Source organism: Mytilus edulis, chromosome 3 (genome assembly GCF_963676685.1).
Source record: "Mytilus edulis chromosome 3, xbMytEdul2.2, whole genome shotgun sequence".
NCBI classification, from domain to species: domain Eukaryota; kingdom Metazoa; phylum Mollusca; class Bivalvia; order Mytilida; family Mytilidae; genus Mytilus; species Mytilus edulis.
In genome coordinates, this window is record NC_092346.1 from 55683943 (window position 1) to 55706610 (window position 22668).

Here is a 22668-nt window from a genome sequence, read left to right on the forward strand (position 1 = left end):
TAAATAAAAAATTACAATGATGTTAATCAGCCCGTTTTTATTTCCTGTTTCATAAATTTGAGTGGTTCTGTGATTCAGAAGATTAACTATAGCAACACGCCAAGACTTAGAATACGATATGAATTTCAAACATTGAAACTTTTTATCAAAGCTACTGAAGATGTTATACAAGATGTAATACAATTTGCTATGAAGTAAATATAAATATACACCGAGGAGATGAACTTTAAGTGGTATCTTTAATAAAGGTGGATTTGGTCAATATCTTCTTCTTAGTAAAACAAAGTATATGCTATCCAATTCAAATATATTTCTTATCACATTTAAATTCGTGATATTTTATTGGATTTTATGAAGCATATGGAAATTCATTGTATAATATTTAGTGTTCTAATGAGTCAAGTACTTCCGTGTTGAATGCTTAGACTGATCATTCTGATATAAGTCAACCAAAAATGATCTTTATTAATATCATGTTTATCTAAACATGTAGACAAAACAGATAAACTTTCAATTGTATATAAGTTCATAATAAACAAGTATTGATAACATTTCAAATTGAGTTAACCAATAAAGTCTTCCAAACTCGACATAAACTGTCGTACAGCCAATGAAAAGTTTTTGAGATCGAACTAGTAACCAACGAAAATTTTTTTTTTTGAAATTGAATTAACCAATGACAAATAATTCTGAAGACGTAAATTGGCGATATCAATATAATTACTATTGAAGAAAGTTTCAATTTTAAGACACTCTCAGATTTAACAGAGAGAAAAAAATGTCTCATTCTACTGGAATAATTGTTCTCTTTATCATGTTAAGTAGGGTTGGAAACTGCTCACATTTCAGAGGAGGAACTATTAGCTGGAAACCTATTCATGGCCATACGGTAAGATGTCACTAGGCCTTATCTTAGACCGTCGATTAAAATAACATTTCAGGGGAGGAACTATTAGCTGGAAATCAATACATGATCATACAGTGAGCCAACATTTTTTGTTTGGAATTAAAGTCACTGGGCCTTACCTTAGATTGCCAATGTTGCAATGTAACTAAAAAGAATTACTAAAATATGAATGTACAATAACAATAAGAGGAAAAGAAAAAGAAAGAAAAAAACTTTCTTGCTTTTGGGGTTTATTTTCTAATGTTTATATCTTCAAAGACTTTGTTGGCTTGTTTGCTTGCTTTTATTGTATTGATGTTTGCTCAAGCATTGTAAAATAAATTGATATCTGCAAACAATATACAATAGGCAGATTTACTTTATACTTAAATTTCATTGGATGTTATCCTGAAAGATTGTACAAAACCATGTTGGTAAGGTTTACCTCCAATTTTTATTGTTCATATTGTTTGCAAATGTCAATCTCAATGCTTGGGCAAACGTAAATACAAACAAAACAAGCAAGTCTACCAATGCTTAAATCTACAAGCACAAGGAATTTATCTCAAACACACCTCATCATCGTAGATTTCACTAATATAAAAAGGGATAGAATATAAGTATCATTTCAAACGTTTTATAAATATAAGAAATATATAAAGTTTGAAATAACAAAATGCATATATAATCACGTTTCTGTATACAAGAAACATTATGCAAGGGTCATCCTTTGTGTTGACCATGGTGTCTTAAGGGCATACGATACAGTTTTGATCCCATATTGAAATTTTGATGAAAATTTGCAATTATGCTATTTTTTTACCTGATTTTATCAAATATTTAATAAAAAAATATACCTTCATGTGCTACTTTAGGAGTAAAATGAGGTCAAAATTTCGGATATTTTCTCAAATTTCGGATTTTTGGACATACATTTCCTTCTGACAGAAATGCACAACCTTTTTGTTTCAAAAGATAAACACAAGCTGTTTTTTTTTGTTAAATTATTTATAATTTCTCTTTAACATAAGTATCCTATAAATTTGTGATTTGTTTTTGTTTAGAATTAACAAAACTTTAACAAATGTTCATGAATGTAAAAAAAAAAAGTCATTTTATGCTGTATATTTATCAAATTTAAAAAAAGTTGCATTATTGACTTTTTCATCAAAATTGGTACAAAAAATCTTCATACATAACCAAACCGACCCTTATTTTTTGGTGAAAATACAAATTTTCCGCCGTATCCAACCCTACAACACAACATATATATTATCATAGTGTTTATATGTTCTCGTCTTAAACATGCATGACATATTTGCCACCATCAGTCTCTAAGCAATTAACAATCAAGCAATCAATCCCTTTTGGACTACAACCTGCTGTGATGTGTAAAGCAAACAGTAAAATCATAAAAAAAATTGAACTCAAGACGGAAAGTCTCTAATCAAATGGCAAAATCAACTGATATAACACATCAAACGAATGGACAACAACAAGACACGCGTATCCTTAATAGAACACTTTGAAGAGTTTTACGTATGTTGGTGTTTTTTGTTTGTTTCATGTTTAACTTTCTAAATCTTTAGTTTAGTTTTATTAGTAATATTAGTGTCTTTTTTCTATCATCTTTATACCATCTGTCGTTTTTAAGTTTGAAGCATTTCTACCAGCATACGAATTTTCTAAAAAAAAAAAAGAACAATAATTACGAAAGTATAATTGAATAAAAAATCTACAACACGGTTTTCTTTCAATTGCATTTGTTTTGAATTTCGGTCTCAAATATAGCATGCAAAGTCGATTTCTTCTTAAAAAGAAATCTTCCACAGTTTTTCTAGACTACTATGGACGAACGGATCTCTGTCCGACTGTCCCTTCCAATCTGATCATGTGTAAATTGTCATTAAAAGCTGAATCAACTATTTACGTGTCGTACGAATTTAGACATTTGTATTGGACAAACCATTGAATAAAAAACAAAATTATATATTTTAAATACAATGTACAGAAAGGAATGGAGTATTTTAGCTGTTGAGAAACTATTTTTTCAATATTCTGTTAAAGTGTTTTGTTTTTGTTGAAAAATACTTTTAATTATGGTTAAAGCGTGTGCTTTATTTTTTAAAACTACTTTCTAAATGGTGACTCGAATTAACGGAAAAATAAAACATATTATGACAAAGTCACAAATAAAATACATATTCCTATCATTGTATTTCTTCAAATTTCAGAGCTAAAATTGGTTATCTAAAAAGCCCTTCAACTCTAGATCTTTTAACCTAGTTTGTATTACTTTAAAGGCTCAACAATGTCAACCATAGACTTTATGAAAAAGAAGTCCGAAATATTATTCACATTGGTCTTCTTGGATTTTTTGAAACGCATTGTATTTGCTAATACCATCATATCCTTATTGTATAAACCAAAATTCACATTCTATTATATCAATAGTCTTTCATGTTATCTACATATTTACATATGATTAAACAACCAAATATGTATTAATTTAGATTTGAATGCGAAATTGAAGAAATCTTCAAATTTTTTAATATTCATTATGTCACGTTTTAACTAACAGATTACCGAAAGTCCAATAAGGAGAAAGGACTTTTAAAGATTACAGTATATGAAAATCGAATACAAGTATTTATCATTGAAACGGAATTATGTAGAACACTACCACTGTTTCTTGTAGATAACTGTATAAAAATTAAATTGCAGGAAGTATAATATATTTCTTACTATAATTGCGATGCAGCATACCGTAGGAGTAAGTGTTCTCCTTTTTGTGTTCAGTTATTATGGAGAATGTTCACATTTCAGAGGTGGAACTATAAGCTGGAAACCTATACATGGCCATACGGTAAGACAAAACACTCCAACTAAAAACATATATGAGAAACAAATTTGTGGCATGCGATTTTACATACTGTAAATCTAAACAAATCTATAACTTGACTATAAAAAAAATAGTCTATATTTCACATCTCAAACCAGATTAGGTCGTAATGGGAAACCCTTTTGATTGAAAAAGAAAATTGTTTATTCTATTGTATAAAATGATAAAACAACCAGTTGGTTTACACATTGTTCAATGTCTTCTCTTGGTAAGCAGTGTTGCTGTGGTTAAGTCATACAATGTTTGATTGTACATGCCAATATTTAATTTATTACTTGCCAATATTTCTCTTCAAGTACAAACATATATTGATGTAAGAATGACAATCTTACTTATGATGTTGGATCACAAGATGGTATTAGTATTTGCCGGGTTTACTATCCATACGCCCCGACAAAAAAATCGTTTTTCTGGGTTCGTATGGATAGTAATCACGGCAAATGGTAACAAACCCCTATGGTTGGATTAGTTAATACATCGTTTGCTAAATGACGGTGAATTAAACACATGCCTGCCTAGTTGCATTATTTGTTGCCTTTTAGACTTAAATACTTGAACTGTAAATTTACTGTCTATAGCGATATTAAACCAGGAAATGTAACCACCTGACCTAGTGTTTAGTAGTCAATTCCATTCTGTGATTTCCAAATTAATCCTTAAAACATATTTCGTTTGATAAAAAGGTTATGCAAATGACACTTATGATCTAAACGTAGACCATTTACTATTTCAGCCCAAAGATGGCATAGGGAAGAGGCTGATTATCATAATAAAGTTGTACTATAAATATTGTAGATTGAATTCACATTCAAAATGGGATGGACTTTTGGAAGTGGACCAGGATGTTCAAATAGCAAAATCGGACAGTTTGTTAACACAACATTTATAGGTGATAAAATCTGGAAATGTGATCAAGGTTGTAAAGTGCCAAAGAAACCAGTCGGTACTGTTTTCTATTATTGTACTGGTGCCAATGAAATAGGTACTGATGCTGAAAAATGGGAACAAGGAGAAAATCGTTTTCAAGAGACATTCATTGGAAATGGACCTTTTATTATTAGGTGTGTATCAAAATTATATAAGATAAGGATATAAATCAATTCAATTTGAATTTGACTAAACATAAAAGAATAAGTATAAATGTGTCAATGAATTCGAGAGTATAAATGATATAATTTTAAAACGGATATCTGATGTTATCGCAAAATACCAAAACACAAACAATGAATTTACATTTCAAGAAAGAAACCACTAAACGACACAATCGTGGACAGGCAGTAATAAATGTCCTAAATGCGGTTGGAATAACTGATAAAATAAGGCTATCCGCACCCTTATTTACATATAAATGGAGACAAACGATCAAAACCAAAGACGTTATTCAGATGAAATGTGATCAGCTGAAAGAGCGAATCTTTTGGCTTATTTCCAAATTGAAAGATAAAAAAAAAACAATCCTCTACAAGAACTAATACCCCGTAAAACATATTTTAAAATGTTCTTTGTTGATATGAAATGTACATACACTGCCTCTACTAAAAAGGTCAGAAACATTGTACTTGCTCTGATGTTTTTAATCACATTCAGACCGTTCCAAATGATTATGATTAATGATGGCTTACGCATTCAATTTTATTTCGTTCTGATTTTCGCAGAATTAAGGTACTTGGACTTGAAAAATAAAATCACGTCTTTGTTGGTTTTTTGTTTATTTTGGGTTTTTTTACATCGTGTAGAGTTTTTGCACATTACTGCATGATGATGAATCAAGATTGGGTTTGCGTTTGTCGCAGATGACTGACTCTTCACGACAACTCGTTTTTTGGTAAATTAATAAACAAAATTATTATCCTTAACAATGAAGCGAAACACACCAAAAAAAAACCAATGCAAAGTTGAAGAGAAACAACAAAACTAAAAAAAAAGATAAAAAGAAAAACAACAAAAAAAACCCACCAAACATTACTATAAAAAAAACAATAGACAACTAAAATATTAGCAACACGATTGCAACAAAAGATATAGAGGTCTCTGGAAGGGTAAACAGATTTTCCACCTATAACACAGTACGAATTATCAACTTAAATACTATTTGTCATTACTGAAATAAAATTAACGGAAGTCTGTCAACATGTATCAACTGTGAAACCTGCTGTTTGGCCAAATGTTAGGAAACTAATACGTCTAGATCACGCTGACGCGTTACAAATTTAAACACAGTCAAGAATAATTCACTGAATTTGAAAACTTGGGGAGTGAAATAATATTTCATAGAGTCAAACAAGCGATGAATAAGGATGATTCATATCATAATTTGACGATCATTGTATATTTTTTTCTTAACGATCTCAGTTCTTTGGGAACAAGTATATTTTTTTAACTTATGTAACTACATACAAATGCGAATAAATTCGTTGTTATAGTAAAAGTGTTCTGGTCTCAAACATGATGCGTTCCAGTCTATCGTTTTCCCTGAACGTCAAGTATTCCAAACACATCCACGATTATAAAGGCACGTGCTGTATTAATGTTCCGGATGTGTGTTTCTGAGCGCGCTTGTCATGAACTGAAAAAAACATTACCGATGAAAATGAACAACAAAACTTGATTTAATAGGTATGTATATCTATATTTAAAACATATAAGGAACATAAAATTTAATTTTTAAGTATTTAATCTACAAATTCCTCTTTTGACGAACAGACTGAAGTATAAATGGTTGCAGAACGTTTTGTTTGAATGCCGAACAATTCGTGTTGAATTCGTGCTGTTATGCCTTCATCGTTTCAAAAAGTAGGAGGTTCTTTGCGTGAATAAATGAAAAATATCATATTCTCGTATTTTCAACGAATGTAAACATCTATATGTGAACAAACCCTTATGGTAAAGAACCACTAATTCAGACCCGGTCGGAGAGAACATAAGTATATATGCAAAATTTAACATAGAAACCATTGGGCCTATGAATTACTAGTAGTGGTTTTATACTTTATGCATTGCGGTTTTATCTTACTAAATGTACATCCTCAAAAGTGTGGATAATCCTCTTATCTAATTGTTGCTTTCTTTAAACATCATTCGCTTTAGGTAATTGTCATTATTTATTGGGGGATCATTACCAAAACTATACCACTGGGGGCTGCAATCAAAATATCTATTTTACTGAGGGTCACACGAAGAAACCTTTTATGTCTGACAAGCAAATAAATTATTGGCAATATTGAAGTGAGTGTGCAATCTTTTAAGTATTTATGTCGTTATTAAATCTTTGATAGTGTACAGCACCAGCAGGATGCATAATCTTTCAAAGATAGTGAATATGATCACATCTAACAGAAATCACCCTGTATAACCCCGATAAAATTGAATCAGGAAGTTGACGCATTCAAATCGAACACACCATGTACCACTGAAGTCAGACAGTGGAGAATTGACAATTAAAAAAAAAAGTCCAATATTTATTCTTCGGATATTTAACTCCAATGTATTCTTTGCCGTATTACTCATTACTGACTTCAAGGTTTTTCACATATGTTATATAAAAAAGGCAAACATTATAAAACGCCTGACCACGCCACTGATAAAAGCATGCTTGCTGATTTTAGATAAATCAAAATTATATGTTTCTTAATTTTTAAAAGCAAACACTTTTGAAAATATCATAGTTTAAGATTAACAGAGAATGCAGAGAAAATTTCGCAGTTCTTGTAACGTTGAAGATGACTACTTATCCAGCACCATAAAAGTATTTTATGTAAGTTTAAGAATTTAATAAGTGCGTATTGAATTCTTATAATTTTTGGAGTTTTGGAAATGCAGATTTATCACTAAAATGTGCGCCCTTACAAACAGTTGTGGAAATGAATCAGAAAAGTATTTCAGCAGAACCTATACAATTACTTCAAAATTAAACCAGGGAAGAATTTTGATAATCAAATGGTGGAATAACCCGTTTATATACATTTCAATGATGAAATTCTTACAAATCAAAAAAACAAGCAATTGATCATTTGTTTTGTTGACATGTTAGCAGTCAATTTAGTGGCATGCTTTACGACAAAATTAAGCTTAAAACACCTAAAATAATTACCGTTCGCTGTACTATTCCTTTCTTCTTCTTTTTTCTCAAAAAGCTGTGTAACGCGAGAGCCTCATGCTTGCAAATGTACCACTTTTTGACAAATCAAACTGTAAAAAAAAAGCATCTTATAAATGAACTAAATTAAAAATCATACAAGAATGACAATGGCCAGAGGCTCATGACATGGGGCAGGCGCAAACAAGCGACGGGGTTAAACATGTTTTGTGAGACCTCAACCCTCCCTCTATACCTCTTGCCAATTATTTAGTTATATACTTTATGTTTGAAATTTCAGAACTGGCGGTTGATATGTAACAAGATTAAGGAGTAGTTATAACCAAAGGGGAAGAATCCACCTAAATGAGGATGCTTAAAAACAATTGTAGGCGACTCGAATCATGTTAAAAATGCAACGGCAGCAGCGTTACATGAGCAATGACTCCGATTACTAGATAAATATATATATAAAGAGGATAGTTTATGTTTGATATTGATTATCTAAAGTGCTATGCAGGCAGTGGATTCTGGGAAATGTTGGTGACAAACGATCTATTGACATCTAAGTTTTTGTAAAGATGCTTGACTTTAGAGAATGTAAACGATGAGTTAAACTGTGTTCATAAGCCAGTAGACTTTCTTGTAATATGATTTTATTCAACTTGACGAAATTTTTGAATTATTAAATAAAAAAGACGACGTGAGGACGATAATCTGCAATAAAGATGAATATATATCTATAAGTTTTTGGACACATTTTGTCAATTATTTTTTTTGTAAATTTTCTTACTATTTTAGCACACTAAGACGACGATCCCGCTACGACCTCAGAAATTATAAAAACATTTGGAAGTCGTAGTCAGATCGTGGTGGTCGTTGTTAGGTCGTATATATAGTAAGGACCTGCAAAGTCTTCATGATCGCGGAGGTTCACGACCAACTTTGAACATAATCAAAACATTCGTAGTGCATTCTTGGCCAAAACTAGTCGTAGAAGAAGCGTAGGAAGATCGTAATAAGGACGAAGTAAGATCGGAATGGGCAAAGAAGCCTCTTATTGGAAACCTGGTTCATTCGGGAAAGCCAATTGAAAATATTTTGCTGCGACCTAACTACAATTTCATTGAGACTATCCCGATTTCACTACGTCTTTATTATGCTTCTGCTACGATATTGATACGAACAAACTACGATGAGGAAAACAATAATACGCTGCTATATTGCGTTTGTCGTCCTCAGTACGACCTCACTACAATTCTATAACGTCCTGGCCACGATAATTGCCCCTCCTCCTGGATCCGCTTATGGAAATTCAAGATATAACTAAACAATTCTTTAAGTAATTTTCAGGAAACTTTGATGAATAATTTTTTATAATATATTTTTACTTACTTTTTAAAAATATCTTATTTTACGTTTTTTATTCATAAAAAGGTGTAATTTCCCAAGTTTTAAAAAAATAACTAAAAAGCGCCTGTAGTTGTTTTCATAAAACTTTATTGACTTGGTTATATCTATTGAAATAAGCTTTGTTTAGTTTTGGTATGACATTGGCGAGTTAATTTATTCTTTAAAAAATCGTCGAAAGTTTCCATTTGTTCACACTTTGTACGGTTATATGATTATATTTGTTCACACTTTGTACGGTTATATGATTATATTTGTTCACACTTTGTACGGTTATATGATTATATTCGTTCACACTTTGTACGGTTATATGATTATATTTGTTCACACTTTGTACGGTAATATGATTATATTCGTTCGCACTTTGTACGGTTATATGTTTTTATTTGTTCACACTTTGTACGGTTATATGATTATATTCGTTCACAAATGAGATAAAAGGGTGACGTGTGTATCATACACCTATAATGGAAATCTTTGATAATATATGTATGTAAAGACATTATTAGACGGGTTAAACGTGTGGGAGCACACAAACCCCACCCTCCGTCCCCCTATAACACGGGAAAGTTGTGTAACTGAAACTGACAAAGCCATGACAAAAACTGAAACCTACAAAAAACAAACATCAGTCTAAAACAACACAGAAAAAAACATGCTTCACATGTGGCACACGTCAGTCGTGTTGATAAGCCTCATTTGGGATGTTTAGTAACAATTTTATTTATATGATGGCAATTCCATATTTACCAATTCTTTGTCATTTATCATGGATGATTTTTTAATGACATAATTTAAGTAAACAAAATGAAATATTTACTTCAAGAGCATTTAAACGCAACATACTAACAATAATTAGAGTAAAATTATTTTGTACCATAATTCAAGGCGGTGATTAGAGAAAAGAGTTTACTTGCAATCATTTGTTTTCAGTTATACTGGAGCGATGTGGATGACTTTAGATTTTGGTAATCCAAATGGATGGAACCTTCAGACAACAATAGATCTCAGAGTTAGAGACGATATAAACTCTACAAATTCCAGTCCGATAACTGCAAGTAAACCACTATATACGTACGTATCAAAGTAGAACGTAAGCCGGTTAGTGTCAGTTTAAAGTTTTATTTTTAAGTCGTTACAACGACTTAGCTAACTTGTTATATTATATTTAGCATATCTTTCTCGTTATAACAACTTAGCTAACTTGTTTTAACGACTTAGCTAACTCGTTTTAACACAAGTAAGCTAATTTGTTAAAACGACTAAGCTAACTTGTAAAAACGACTTATATAACTTGTTATAACGACTTATCTAATCTAACTCGTTATAAAAACTTAGCTAACTCATTTTATCGACTTAGCTAGCGCGTTTACACATTTTAGCTATCTCTGTTAAGCAACTTATCAGATTCGTTTAACGACTTCTATAACTCATTTAAACGACTTAGCTAACTTGTTGAAACGACTTAGCTAACTCGTTTAAACAACTTAGCTAACTTGTTATAACGAGTTAGATTAGCTAAGTCGTTATAACAACTTAAAATAAAAACTCCACAGTGACACTAACCGGTTTCCGTAAAATAGAGAATAGAAATGTACAGGCACGTGCAAATATAAAAATACATGTAGAAGGATAACAAGAATGGCAAGAATACGACACAGTACCAATGGTCATATCAAACAAATAACATCAGGCTCCTCTGAACAAAATCATACAAGGAACTTAAAAAACTAAAATAACTCTAATCAATATAACCTTACTTTTTACGAGTAGAAAATGTGGTGTGATTTTTGACATAGAAAAGCGCCTCTGTAAAGCGTCATTTTCATATTTCCTTACACGAATAGTAAAATTTAAAACGTTACATCATATGCGACAAGAAGTTGAAAAAATAACTGAAATTTACAAATACAGACACACGGATCACTGGTCTTGCAGCAAATAAACAAATTGATTTGTTTTAATTTTGAAATATTTCGCATACTAGGATATAATACAAAGAATCTTTAAGTCTAAAGTACATGAAATAAAATGTATGGTCTATTTTATGAGAGTATGCTACAATATTAAAATGTATAAACAACAAAAAATAATTTAAAAATGAATGTCGTACTTAATCGATGTCTGTACTCTCCTTATAGATTACAATTTTCTTGTTACCACGAGCTGAAACTACCAATGTATGATCCCGATGGTGATCTGGTTAAATGTAGATGGGCCGTTGGTAAAGAATGTGATAGTGTGTGTCATGCCATGCCGTCTGCTAGTCTAGACGAGGTTCGGTATAATTAATAACAAACACCTAATGCTTTGATCTGCTTCATATTCAAAACAATTGCAACATGCCATTTATATATATTTTTAAATGAACATGAACTAGGGGGTAGAGAAAGCCTTGCAGGTTTTTTTTTCAATTCTACAAATTTAAATGCACATTGAACCTGGAATCATGTTTTGTAAACATGAAGTTTGTCATTTGGAAACTATACCTTATAGAATTTTTGGGTGACGAAAGATCTTCAAATCCTTATTGTTTATATAAAATTGAGAAAGGAAATGGGGAATGTGTCAAAGCGACAACAACCCAACCATAGAGCAGACGACAGCCGTAGGCCACCAATGGGTCTTCAATATAACGAGAAACTCCCGCACCCGGAGGCGTCCTTCAGCTGGCCCCTTAAAAATATATATACTAGTACAGTGATAATGGACGTCATACTAAACTCAAAATTATACACAAGAAACTAAAATTAAAAATCATACAAGATTAACAAAGTCCAGAGGCTCCTAACTTGGGACAGGCGCAAAATTGCGGCGGGGTTAAAGATGTTTATGGGATCTCAACCCTCCACTTATACCTCTAGCCAATGTAGAAAAGTAAACGCATATAACAATACGCACCTTAAAATTCATTTTAAGAGAAGTCCGAGTCAGAAGATGTAACAAAAGAAAATAAATAAAATGACAATAATACATAAATAACAACAGACTTGTAGCAGTTAAATGACATGCCAGCTCCAGACCTTAATTAAACGGATTGAAAGATTGTGTCTTCATCATATGAATATCAGGCACAATCCCTCCCGTTATGGGTTTAGTATCATACTATCATAAAATATATGAGAAGAACATAACCCGTGTCATGCCATGCCAAAGTGATAATGATAGTAGTTAGATTGTAATTTAGGTCTGTTCTTTGCTTTAGTCCTTTGTGTTTATGCAAATTTGTACTTTCATATTCAGGATACATGCACGTTAAAGTTCAACACTTCTACTGGACGTAACTACACAAATAACGGTTGGTATGCAGTAGCTTTGACGTTTGAAGACTTTCCTACGAAAACAATACACGTTGGTAATGAGCAATTCAACGAGACAACACCTATGTCAACTGTCCCATTACAGGTAAAACTAAAATATCGAACGTCTACAATAGATACAGTTATATAATGGGAGTTGATCATTTTGAAGTTCATATTACATCAAAACTTTTGGAATCCTTTTCAGTTAGTACTTTACTTTTTATAAGAAAATTATGGAAGTATCTTTTAAAACTTTAAAGTTTACACAGTTGACAGTTTGTTGTTTAATGAAGAACAAAGTCAATGTACAAACAGAACTGCAATTTTGTGAGAATCAACACTCACATTTAATACAGAGAAAAAATGCAACAATTAATTGAATAAACTGTATTGTCTATAGTTTTCGGGCGAACGTTAAACAGATATAATTCTTTTACATTGGCTTCCGAAAGTTTGCGTCCTGGGTTCTTAATTTATCTGATGTTAAAAAAAGCTTCACTTACTTACAAAAAACATGTCTTCTATTTTTAACAGCTAACGTTTTTGCTCTTTTGTGAGATTTTCTGAATTGTTTGCCATAAATTGAACATTTTTTTTAGATAATTTCACATACACAATAGTTCACTTTTTATTTATGACTTTGACCATGTATTCCGCAACCGTTTCTATTTATTTTATGAGTTATTGAATCGTACTTTTTCATGCAAATGTGTAAGATTATTTCCAATTTCAGTTTCTCATTCATTTGGTGGGGAAAAATTCCCCATGCAATTGGAAACCCGAATTTGTCTCGCCCACTCCTCTTGCGGGAACAAAAATCAGCATATCTGCTGGGAAATCATTTACACAGAAGATTTATGCTGCAAACTTGGCAAATAAAAAAGAAACGTAAGACAAAAATTTATTATTTATTTTTTAAAATAGAACCTATATTTTGGGATGAATTTTTGGTAGACGATGGCCTTTGATATGTATATTATAAAACAGTATATAAAACAGTATGTATATACAAAACTTTGTAACACACAACATTCTATCTATTTATCTGTTTTATCTTCACCAACAGGCGAATAGTCATCTCATTGGCAAATATACCACATCTCCTTATTACTAAATATAGGAAAAGAGCTGTCAACTGTTTTTCTTATTTTTTGCCTAGAAAATATATGAAAGATGAATTTGCAGTAGCTGAGCATGTTTGTGTGTGTGTGTGTGTTTTGATATGTGCTGTGTCATAATAATTTAATGGAATTTTATACGACAGTCAAAGAAGTGAGAGGTTTAGCTAGCTATAAAACCAGATAAAATCCACCATTTTCAATAAAGAAAATGCCTGTACCATGTCAGGAATATGACAGTTGTTATCCATTCCGTTGATGTGTTTGAGCTTTTGAGTTTGCTATTTGACTTCGGACTTTCCGTTTTTGAATTTTTCTCGGAGTTAAGTATGTTTGTTATTTTACCTTTTTCATTAACGTTTATAAGACTAACCATTTCACCTACTATTCATACAAGTATTTTTTGTTTTGTTTTAAATCATTGCCGTTGCATCTTTTCGCTCGCTCGCTTTCTTTAAAAAAAAAAATATGGCAATATTCACACAAAATGCAACGATTAACTCAATGAAGGGAATCCATATGTCTTTGGTATTAGAGAGTACGGTTAATGTCGTCTAAGTCTATCTTAGTTAGGATGTTTGTTTTCATATTTAATTTATTTCGTTTTGCACTTTTTGTAGTGTGACCAAATTAAGTTTAACCAGGCCAGCAGGAATGGTTGTGAAAGGTCCGACAAACGTTCCAAATAGAGCCGGAGTCGTTTTCTGGGAATTGTCATGGACACCGACAGTCAACGACCAAGGGAATCACATTGTATGTGGCATGGCTGAAGACAGCACAGGGTAAAATTTCAATAGTACATAGATGGTCTTTTAAGTGATGAATCATATAATGAGACCGTAAGAACAGAATACCTGCTAATGATTTATTTGACATCTTTTTTACTTTCAGTATACTCATTAATATATTTGCCTGTCCAAAGATCCAACCCCATTTTATCAAAATAAATAGTGATAATCATTCAGTGTATATAAAGTGCGAATCCAGTCAGTTCATTTTCACTGTTGTATGCGAGTATGTTCATTGTAGAATAAAGGATCATGGGAAAACATTATTTGTTTACGTTTTAAAAATACCAAAATAATTGATTTGAAACTAAATTTTAACATATTTTCATTATGATGTGTCTTTTTAATGTAAAATAAATGTATTAAAGTTCAAATATGTGTTATAAAAGCAACATAATATAGAATATCAATTATTAAAGGCGATCCATTTTCACTATAGATGCGATGAATTATCACTGTATGGCAGTCATTTCTGATGAAGAATTTTCGAAGATGCGATGAATTTTTATTGTAGATTAATGTGATGATTAGACTTGCAACAAATGAAAAACTTATTAGATTGCTTTAATATTTATATCTATTTATAACTTGTTTATGTCTATAAAAACTGGCTGGCCATTTGTATCTTTTCCCACAGTATTGACATGTGTGAACTGTATTGCCATGTTTCCCTGCTTTGTGATTCGCTAGGTCTTTAAAAGTTGCAAATTCCTGATTACACAAATCATACTGATACTTTTTGTTGTTTTCTTGGTGCATGTTGTTTCAAATTATGTTTGTAAAAAAAATACTTTCTTAAATTTATAGGGCTTGTTGTTTAGGTGCTTGTTGACTTGGCCATCAAAGAGTTGTTTTATACGAGGGCAATTTTTTTTTCGGTTCGTATATTGCTATGATGTCGTCATCGTCTGCGTCGTCCGAAGACACATTTGGTTTCCAGGCAACTACAATTTAAATGAATGGATCTATATAAATTTAAAAGAAGGTTCAAAACCACAAAATGAAGGTTGGGATTATTTTGGGGATGATGGTTCCAACTTTTTACTAAAAGGGGCATAAAAGAAGCATTCTTTTTAGTTTCAGGATAATTTCTAGTGTATAAGAATTTCGATTGCTCTGAAATTGTAATACAGCGTTCAATACCACAAGATGAAGGCTAGGATTCATTTTGGGGGTTATGGTACTAACAGTTTAGGAATGAAGGAACAAAAAAAGGGACAAAAAACAATCCTGTTAACTTTGTAGTTTCCGGACAATTACTTGTGTGTAAGTTTTTGGATCTTTCTAGCATTGTGCCACAAGGAACAATATCACAAATAAAGGGAAGACTGGGGTTAGGTTCGGGGATAATTGTCCCAAACATGCAGAAATAAGGGGCAAAAGAAATGGCATTTTTTTTTCTAATTTCCAGACAATATCTTGAGTTTAAGTGTATGGATCTCTCTAAAATTGTACTACTAGGTTCATTACCACAAAGGAAAGACTGGTATTGGGTTTGATGGTTATTGGTCCTAGACGGAAAACAAAATGTAATGGTCGGTTCTAATTTTTTAAAGGGGTTCATATCGCTTTTATTTTTTTTTTAAATTTCAAGACGAAATTTTTGAAAAGTTTCAAGACGAAGCCTTCAGTTTCACAGTATTGCGCATACGATTTATAAAATCTTCGACCACATTTACCTTGTGTCAGAAACCTATATAACGTCATTTCACAATTCAAATTCAGATAGTATCAAGCTTTTTACGTGTTGTAGAGCACCCTTGATACTACCGCAGAGGTCGAACCCCGAACAGTTTGGGGCAAGTATGTACACAACATTTAAGCAAGACATCATTTTTGATGAAATAAAGAAAATGTTGAATATCGGACCCTTTGGACCTCAATGTGGACCATTTTGATATCTTGGCCCAAAATACCAAAATCCCAAAATTAAAAACACGGTGAGATTCAGCATGCCAAAGTACCCTAAATATTCAATTGTTGTTGAAATTCAAAAGAATTTATTTCTTGACAGTTAGGACCCCACAAACTTGTTAAATGGACCAAAAAAATAATAAACACAATCATGTATAGATTCAGCCTACCAAAGAACATCAAGTTTTATTTTGGACCCTGTGGGCCAATTTAAAACCGGACCCAAAATCAAAAATCTTACGTCAAAACCTCGTTGAAATTGGTCAAGAAGTGATTTATAAAAAAATGTTAGAAAAGAATTGTTGTTTTTTTATCCCTTTTATCCCATTCTATTTTGATAGACATGATAGATGTACGTATTCAGTGATGAAGTGTCATTGCATTGGATAAATATAACTGTACTTTAAATAAAGATGCTGATGAATTATAAAAAAAATCTATGACATTGCTTCTTCTGCTTTGTAAATAGACCCATACTCGAAATCCAATGATAAAATTTGTTTGCACATGCGTATAATGACTACTGCAGAAACATGAATTTTATCAAATTGGCATGCATTTTAAAATATATTTCTTTAATCTAAAACAGTTACACTTTCAACTCTTAAATGATCCACATGTTGTTATATCATGACTTTTATATAAAATAAATATTAATTCTATTGAATTAAATGGATTGTTCAATCAAAATTTCCATCTCAAAGTCAGTACTATCAAACCCTTTTCTTACTTTAACCATTGTTTGAGTAAGTCGGCTGAATTAGGAATTTATTGCATAAAAATTAATAAAACTCATACAGTGAAAATGCACCGCTTATACAATACTAATGAATCGCTCTACAGTGAAAATGAAAGTAAAGTATCATTATTCAACAGTAAACATGACTCGCATAAAGATAGCATTATAGTGGAATTCAATACAATATGGACAAACCAAATAACAAAAGCTATTTTACGTTATACAAAATTAATAATTGTGTTGAAATGAATATTTTTCTTCAACTACATCTTTCCTGCTAGTTTGTAATCACCTGAACGATTTGTTCGTAAAACGTCCTAAATATTCACCTATTTCGGTATATATTTCACGTATGGATGGCTCTCGTCGCGATAAAAACCCGTTCCCATCTCTTATTTTGTCTAACTTGTATTATTTATTACTTAACATTGACATGTGAACTATTTTTCTTCATTTTCTTCAAATATCATAATTTTTTCGTCTGTTTATTTACCATTCTACATCAGAAATGCGTGGCATATACAGTGAAAATGGTATTTTAGGATCCACTGATCATTCCAGTATATATATTAACTCACGAACGATCAATTTTTTGTGTTATATTTTTTTGGGTAAATAGCCGCCGCTGTAATCTGTTGTTGTTTGATGTCTGTCGTATTTGTTTTCCTTCTATTGATTAACTTAAATCAGGATATTATTTTTTTACGATAGCATTGTGTCTTGGCCTTTTATAGCTGACTGTGCAGTAATATATATTTTTAACTTTAGACATACAAGTGACACGAGGTGCATAACACTGATAGCCTGGGGTAAGTATCACTAGGAAATGGCAAAGTTATTTTTAAGACGTGTCAGACATTGACTTAATTTACATTGTGCCATAATTCAAATTTGTTCGTTCAGCGTGTGTTCACTTGTGTCAATATGTCTTTTAATTGAGTTAAGCTATTTCAATTGATATTTTATAGTGTGTCTTTCTATGTTATTAACCTATGGGATGGTTTACTTTTACAAATTGTTACTTGGGTGGAGAGTTGTATAATTGGCACTTATATCTCATCTTCCTAAATCTATAAACATGATTTTTTTTATTGAACATATTGCCAGTTTATACAGTTTGAAGCAATACTCAAATGTTTTATCTTTTTAATTTCCATATTGTAATGTTGTCGAGTACTAAGATTACTTGCATTGTACAAGATCTTTCTGTACTATGGCATTATTGTATGCAATACATACCCCATTATAGAGTTACATATATAGTTACAGACATTTCCTATAAATGCATTCTTTGATAAGGATCTATAGGAAATATATAACATAGAAAAAATCCATATGTACTCAATAATATTTTTCATTGTCTTGAACATGCATAAACTATTTCCAACTGGACATTAAGCAATCAATAGCATTTATGATTATAGCTATATTCGTTCAAAATGATAAGTAACGGTAGTCAGTCATAGAGTTCCATGATTTTGATTGCGAACAGACTATGCAATATAGTATGATCCTTTTGTAATGAAATTTTGCTCTTGATCAGATTCACCAGATCCATGCAGTCCAAATCCATGCAAAGGAAATCAAACGTGTTCAAGAATTGGGTCGTCACAAAACGTACAATGTGTTTGTCCGAAGAAGATGAAATTGATTGGACAATTATGCATTAAAGGTAATAAGTATAAAATAAAATGGATAAAAATGAAGACAAAATACTATATATAATTGTCAACTGCAATAGCTTGTTTTAAGGTCTAATCAAAATAAATAGCTCCGGTTTTGAAGTCTTTGATTTGGTTTTAGTTCCATCATAATTATCCCAAGTCAAACGTTGTGAACGCCATACAAGTTTAAATATTTGATGAGCCATATAAAAAAAAATAATGAGAATTTCTAACGTCGACCTTGCCGAAAAGAAGCATTTTTAATTTCGACAAAATTTTCGAACAGAATGAAAAATTCTATTGTCACCGTTGTCCTTAGTTAAAATGTTTTATTTATCCTTGTCAGTTCATTTATTTCATCCATTTAACTTTATGTTTCACCATACTCATTATGACGTTTGACTGAGACTGACGACAGTTCATATTATACATGTCACTGCAAGATTTCAGATACTCGTCAGTCACTGCGAAATTTCAGACACACACATGATTGCGTCAGTAAGTATCAACATATGATTGCACACACGCAGAAAATAAATGTTACGATTTATGAGTATATATTTTGTGTGTTATTTTTTCATTAACTGCTAATCCCGGCGTCACACATTAGCGTATAGCTCTGACGTTCGAGGTCGTTGTAAAAAATCAGGTACCGTCCGCTAAAACGCTAGTGATTTTGGATGCATTCAACCTGTCAATCATATCTGAATCGTGTGCACAACGAGCTTTAAGCGTGTCTTGGACGTACGAGAAGCGTACCTTAGCGTTTATTGGGCGTTCAAGTAACGTATGTTGGCGTATGGCTGGCGTTTGTCTAACGTATATAGAATGCAAGCTACCAAAGAAAAAAAGTTTCTTGAACGTGTTTGAGACGAGCCCCGGTCGTATCTGGGACAATAATCCGTGCTTTTGGCGTGTCTGTGACGTTCAATTATGGGGTTTTTGTTACGAACATACCCGCATATTTTTGCCCTAAGCGTGTTTCTAACTCATCTGTAGCGTTTTCAACGCGCTTGTAGCGTATGTAATACGTGCGTGTAGCGTACAGGTATACGGTTTGCAAACGCTTGAGCTGGATGAAATTTTTATGCTGCATAACATTTTTTTTGGAGTTATAGCGTACACCAAGCGTATATCTTTGCATGTCGAAGTACTTCAAACTTATGCCACGCACGTTTAACGATTGCTTAGCGTTCCTCTGGAGTGCATCTGACGTATTCGGACTTTGTCAATTTTCTCTGTACGTCTGGTGCACGCCGGTCCATACGCCAATGTGTGACGCCGACATAATTACTAACCGAACGCTATAAAGCTGAAAGATTTTTTGCGTTTATGTTGATAATTGAAAAATTCTGATTTACAGTTTCGTAAAAGAATTTCTTTCAGTAACCGTTATGAAAATCAGTAATCGTTATTTTAAGATTAGATACAGCTTTTCCGTACGTGTTTGTCAAAATTACTGAACTACAACATACATATGCATTGTGTTTAAAGCATTATTAATTCACAGCGTGATTGTTCAGTGCTTTGTCAAATTTATTAGTCTGTCAGTTCCTAATTGGCTTGATATAGTTAAAAAAAAAACATCCGGGTCAACCTTCGGTCTGCATCGATATACCGTATTAGGCGTCCAGAGTCTAAAATAAAAGCTGTGATGAATTAATTATAGAGCAAAGATCTGACACCACTATAAAACTCATTAAATACCAAAAGAAAAAAACATTGACACAAAAAACTCACTGATGAAGTTTCTGTCTGGAATTTATTCTGTAGGTCTCAAAATTCCCGTTTGAAGAAAACATCGTTAATATATACAGTTGCATTAAACAATTAAAAATAATGGAAAAAAAACCAGCTTCATTTTGTATGCTTACTTACAGATATACCCACAACAACCCCTATGACAACGACGCCAACGACAACAACAACCACTCCAACCACGACAACAATGACAACAACCACTCCAACAACGACCACAACCATACCAACGACGACAACAACCACTCCAACGACGACAACAACCATTCCAACGACGACAACAACCACTCCAACGACGACAACAACCACTCCAACGACGACAGCAACCACTCCAACGACACCCACGACGACCACAACCAGACAAACAACTACGCCAACGACGATATTACCGACCACAACCGCAAAAGCAGCGATCAAAAAAGCAACTTCTACTGTAACTACGGCCAAGCCAACCATGACCACACAAACAAAAACTACACCGACGACTACAAAGAACAGAAAGAGTACGCAAACAACAACAAATAGGATGACAGCATCAACAATGATTACTTCGCAAAATGGTAATTTTAGATTTTTTTGTGAGATGTGTTGGAAAGAGGACTTTATGCAATTCATTCAGAAACATTTCGTTATCAATTATATTGTTTAATTTTTTCGGGACCTCGTTTTTCTTTAACTTTGATTAATCGGTAGTATGGTTTGTTCATTTGGAATTAAACAATCACAGTCATTCTAAGGATATTTAATGATATTGTGGATATTTGCCAATTATAGTTGTTTGAAACAGATTGTAGGGGTTTACCATGGCCACTATATATATTTAACTTGAAACGTCTCATTACATAAAAACTAAGTAGTATTACTGAATATACATTTCTTAGACAATGACTCAAATTGTTGCTTAAAAAAACTAGTTAAAAAACAGATATAGCTAGTTTAAGACACAAGACTAGTTTGTTGTTCCATAAAAATATTCCTTTTATAGGTCTGATCATAATTATCATTAGATGTTAATAGCTTTTTCATATTTATAGGTAATTCTGTAAAACAGGGCCAAACGCCCAATGTACACAAGAAGATCCCAGGACATAACTGCTTTAAGTCAGAGCCGGTGGTTTTGTTTGCAACATTCTGTTCTATTTTACTGTTTGCATTGGGAGCAGCTGGTGGAATATTGGGATATATGGTGTTTAAAATGAAAAATCAACTCAAAGCTATGAATTCGTCAAAAGACAGTTTTGACATAAATTCAGAAAAGTGAAATCCTTTCAGATGTAGTTTCGATTATTAGTGTAAAATGATATTTTGATGGAAAAATGAATTTTGGAGATTGAAAACAAATGAATTATTTTATGTAAAATGAAACACTAGAAGGTAGTCGAATTCTTGACCGAAGAACACTTGTTGTCTCTGTATTTATATTTTTTTTGGTTTCGTTGTTGATTTCAAGTACTGTGTAATTAATATTTTTTGCTTTTGTAAAGTAAACGTTACCCACGAGTTAAAGTGTGTAACACAATATGATTTAAAAAAATCCTATGACTGGTTTGTTAAACTTGTAAAAAACACTAAAAATCAAATATCAACGAAAACACAATATTCTCTCAACGATAACAGAACACCGAAATAAACAAAACTCCTGACGTTTACGAAAAACAAGCATGTAAATCAATTCAAAATCATTCAGTAAAGAATTTTTGTTTCTCAAATTGAGAATAAAAATCGGGACCTCGTTAAGGACGAGCATGTTATGATAACAACCGATAACAAGTAAAATTAATTTTAAGGTTAAAGCTTGGTCTTTTGGAAATACTCTTATTACAAGTGATACATTCAATATGTAATGATGTGTGGGTTAACAAATTCATGCTAATATACTGAAAATGTAAGCATCCTTTATGAATTTTTGGTGATTCAGGGATGTTTTCTACCGGCTTTTAATTCCTTTATGGTTTATGAGCTATTCATTGTTTGTATTAGGGTTCTAACTAGCAAATAGTTTTGCCTCAAGTCTCACTGAAGAGGTCTATTAACGAAATGTGCATCTGCTGTAATACATTTGGCAACGTTAATGTTATAACTCATTGTTTCATTCGCTATGTATTAAAAGAA

At 32.1% G+C, this 22668-nt stretch overlaps 1 protein-coding gene across 2 annotated transcripts; it reads left to right on the forward strand.

The window, feature by feature from the left end:
* Positions 1-725: 725 nt before the first annotated feature.
* LOC139514361 (mucin-2-like) lies at positions 726-22584 on the forward strand. 2 transcript variants are annotated; one of them, XM_071303478.1, is made up of 11 exons: positions 726-889; positions 4584-4849; positions 10207-10347; positions 11415-11550; positions 12517-12678; positions 13309-13463; positions 14314-14475; positions 17903-17943; positions 18678-18806; positions 20679-21116; positions 21591-22584. In XM_071303478.1, the coding sequence occupies exons 1-11, from the start codon at positions 779-781 to the stop codon at positions 21815-21817; spliced, it is 1968 nt and encodes a 655-aa protein (XP_071159579.1). In that variant the 5' UTR covers positions 726-778; the 3' UTR covers positions 21818-22584. The 2 variants fall into 2 exon arrangements, with proteins under 2 accessions (XP_071159579.1, XP_071159578.1); XM_071303477.1 differs by lacking the exon at positions 726-889 and adding an exon at positions 3564-3752.
* Positions 22585-22668: the final 84 nt, after the last annotated feature.